The sequence below is a fragment of the Temnothorax curvispinosus genome, unplaced genomic scaffold (assembly GCF_003070985.1).
Source record: "Temnothorax curvispinosus isolate PA1 unplaced genomic scaffold, ASM307098v1 QBEX01013879.1, whole genome shotgun sequence".
NCBI lineage: Eukaryota > Metazoa > Arthropoda > Insecta > Hymenoptera > Formicidae > Temnothorax > Temnothorax curvispinosus.
In genome coordinates, this window is record NW_020223659.1 from 1,208 (window position 1) to 4,155 (window position 2,948).

The following is a 2,948-nucleotide window of genomic DNA, read 5'->3' on the forward strand; positions in this document are numbered from 1 at the left end:
TCGCCTCATCGTTAGCCGACCACTTGCGCAGCGGAAAGCCGCCCGCCGCACAGAGTTCCGTTAGCTGCTGCCGAAGGGCCATAGCCTCTTCGAGGGTGTCGGCGCCCGAAAGTACCTCGTCCATGTAGCGAGCGCCGAGCAGCGCTAGAGCGGCCAGCGGGAAGCGTTCCTTTTCGTCTTCGGCTAGCTGAAGCAAAGCACGAATAGCCTGGAAAGGAGAACAGGTTAGCCCGTAGGTAACGGTGTTGAGAATATACTCCCGTATCTTCTCGTCTGTGTGGTACCGCCACAAGATCCGCTGAAGATCACGATCTTCCTCGTGAACCAGAATCTGGCGGTACATTTTTTCCACGTCCGTGGCAAGGACGTAACGGTAACGACGCCAGCGCAGCAGCACGTCCGCTAGGGCCGGCAGCAGATTCGGTCCCGCCCGTAGGTACCGATTTAGTGAGTCGCCCGAAGGAAGCGCCGCCGAGCCGTTGAACACCACGCGCAGCTTCGTCGAGGAGCTTGCCTCCCGCATGACGCCATGGTGTGGGAGATAACACACTCGGCTTTTCGCGATCTTGTCCGGCGCGACGGGGGTCATGTGGCCGAGTTCCTCGTACTGCCGCATGAAGTCGACGTACAGGCTCTTCAATTTCTCGTCGCGGGAAAGCCGCCTTTCCATCTGAGTTAGCACCCGTAGCGCGTAGTTACGCGTTCCCCGGAGATCGGGCAGCGGATTTACGACGGGGAGTCTCACGACGAATCGGCCCTCCGCGGTACGCGAATGGGTTCGTGCAAAAAAGTCCTCGGCCTCCTGCTCCTCCCTGGTTAGCGCGGGAGGGCCGACGGGCAGTTCCTCCTGCCGCCAGAACCCCTGCACCAGAGCGGAGAGCTCCGCGTCAACGTGGCACTGGTGCGCTACTGCGGCCTCCGGATTCGCCACCGCTCCGGCGGCTCCGGAGATGATCCACCCTAACGCCGTCTTCTGGGCCACAGGCTCGTGTGCCCCGCCCTTGAGCAGTCCCGGCTGGAGGATCTCGGCGACGACATCGGCGCCCAGCAGGAAATCCACCGGGTCCGAGCCTAGAAATTCGGGATCTGCGAGCTCCAGCCCGCGGAGATGCGTCCACGCCTCTTTATCCGCACGGATCCCTCCACCGTAAAGGGAGAGCCGAGGGAGTATTAAGGCCGACACGGCGATCGACGGCCCTCCTCCCCGGGGTGAGATTTCGAGGGTCACCAGGCCTCGCGCACGAGCCGTCCGCTTCCCGCCAACACCGAATACCGCGACCGAGGCGGGTGCGCGGGACAGTTTTAGGCGCTGCACCAACGATTCCGCGACGAGCGATGACTCGGAACCCTGGTCGATTAGAGCTCGCGCGGTACGCTCGATGCCGAACCGATCACGCACGCGGACACGGGCGGTGGCGAGGAGCACAGCCACTGCGTTCTCGGAAGGTCCTTGCGCGAGATGCGAAGTTGTGGCGACCTCGGTTCCTTGATACGCGTCGTGCAGGCTCGAATGGTGTCGGCCGTCACACACTGAGCAATTTCGTTTCGAATCACACTCGTTTAATTTGTGTTTTCCGAGGCAATTGAGGCAGAGATTATTTGCCTCGACGTGCTGTTTTCGTTCCGCGGCGGTTTTCCCCTTATACGCGGCGCAAAACATAATAAAATGTCCCTTTTGGCATACGGAGCAGCGACCGAGTCGGTTTTCCTTTGCCTTTGCATGCAAGGCTCGCGTTTGCTGCGCGGAATTCCCCCCGGCCTTCGCGGAAGTCGCGTTCTCTGGTTTCGCCGGCTGGAGCGATTCGAGAGTATGCAGGCGTCGGTCCAGAAACTGCTGCAACACGGCGAACGACGGCGGATCCGGCGTTTCGCTGACAGCGTTCTCCCACTCGCGACGCGAACGCGGGTCGAGAAGATCTACGACGAGATGGACGAACAGGTCCTCACTACGCGAAATCGGCCGCCCGATGCTGTCAAGAGCGCCGACAGTGCTCACGACTCGGTGATACACTTTGCGTAACTCGGATACTGACTCACCCTTCAGTTTTTGCAGCGACGTAAATTGAGCGAGGTATGAGCGCACCAGGAGTCGCTTGTTTTGGTAGTAGTCCGTCAAGGTCTTCCAAGCGCGCTCGAAGTTCTCGTCCGTCGTGGGCAGGCTGCGCACTAGGAGTTCCGCCTCCCCCTTTAAGCACGACTTCAGGTAGTGTAGCTTCTCAACTGGAGTCGTGGCGGCATCCTTCCCGATTATCGAATGAAATAGGTCACGGAAGGCGGGCCACTCTTCGTATTTGCCCTCGAACTCTGGCAGCTGAATGCGCGGCAAGGTCGTACGAGGCGGGTTCGTCCCGGCAGCGGCTGGTGCGGGAGCGCCTTCCGCTTTACTCTTGAGCTTGCGGAGCGTCTCGAGGAACATGCCCTTTTGCTGTATGTAAGCCTCCTCCGCGGTAGACGGCACGTCCTTCTTCTCGTAGTCATGATCCGCCAGGATCTCCCAGTAGCCGGCATATATTTTCTCGTGCTGCGCCTCGAATTTCGCCCAGTTGGACTCGAGGGCCTGCAAGCGCGCCTCCACCAACCCGATGGTAATATTCGGTGTTCCCACTTTCCTCAGGTTCTCGTACGAGCGAGCAATGCGCCCGTAGAGCTCATGTTGGCTGCGGATAAGTCCTTCCATCTCTCTATTCGTCTCCTTGGAGACAGCTCCTGCCATTTCCCGGGCGTTCTCCTTACTCATTGTCTCCCCTCAATGTTATTTGACGGAACGTGGAGGTAGGTCACTTAAGCACTCACTCACAGCCCGAGCGCAGGTCACAGAATCCGGCTCGAAGGACCATAAATGTTCGAAAGCGGACCGCGCGCGCGAGCGAGGAAACGAACCGCGGATAGGAGGAGACAGTTAAAGCGCAGAGTTAACGGACAATCACAGTTTATTCTCTATTTACACT

General features: G+C 59.4%; 1 protein-coding gene across 1 annotated transcript in view; it reads right to left on the bottom strand.

Moving 5' to 3' along the window:
* The window catches only part of LOC112464084, a 3,267-nt gene extending 530 nt beyond the window's left edge, over positions 1 to 2,737 (bottom strand). The window contains exon 1 of the mRNA XM_025030874.1: positions 5 to 2,737. Coding sequence (XP_024886642.1) covers positions 5 to 2,737 — 2,733 coding nt within the window. The remainder of the gene's footprint in view (positions 1 to 4) is intronic.
* Between the last annotated feature and the right edge of the window lie 211 nt (positions 2,738 to 2,948).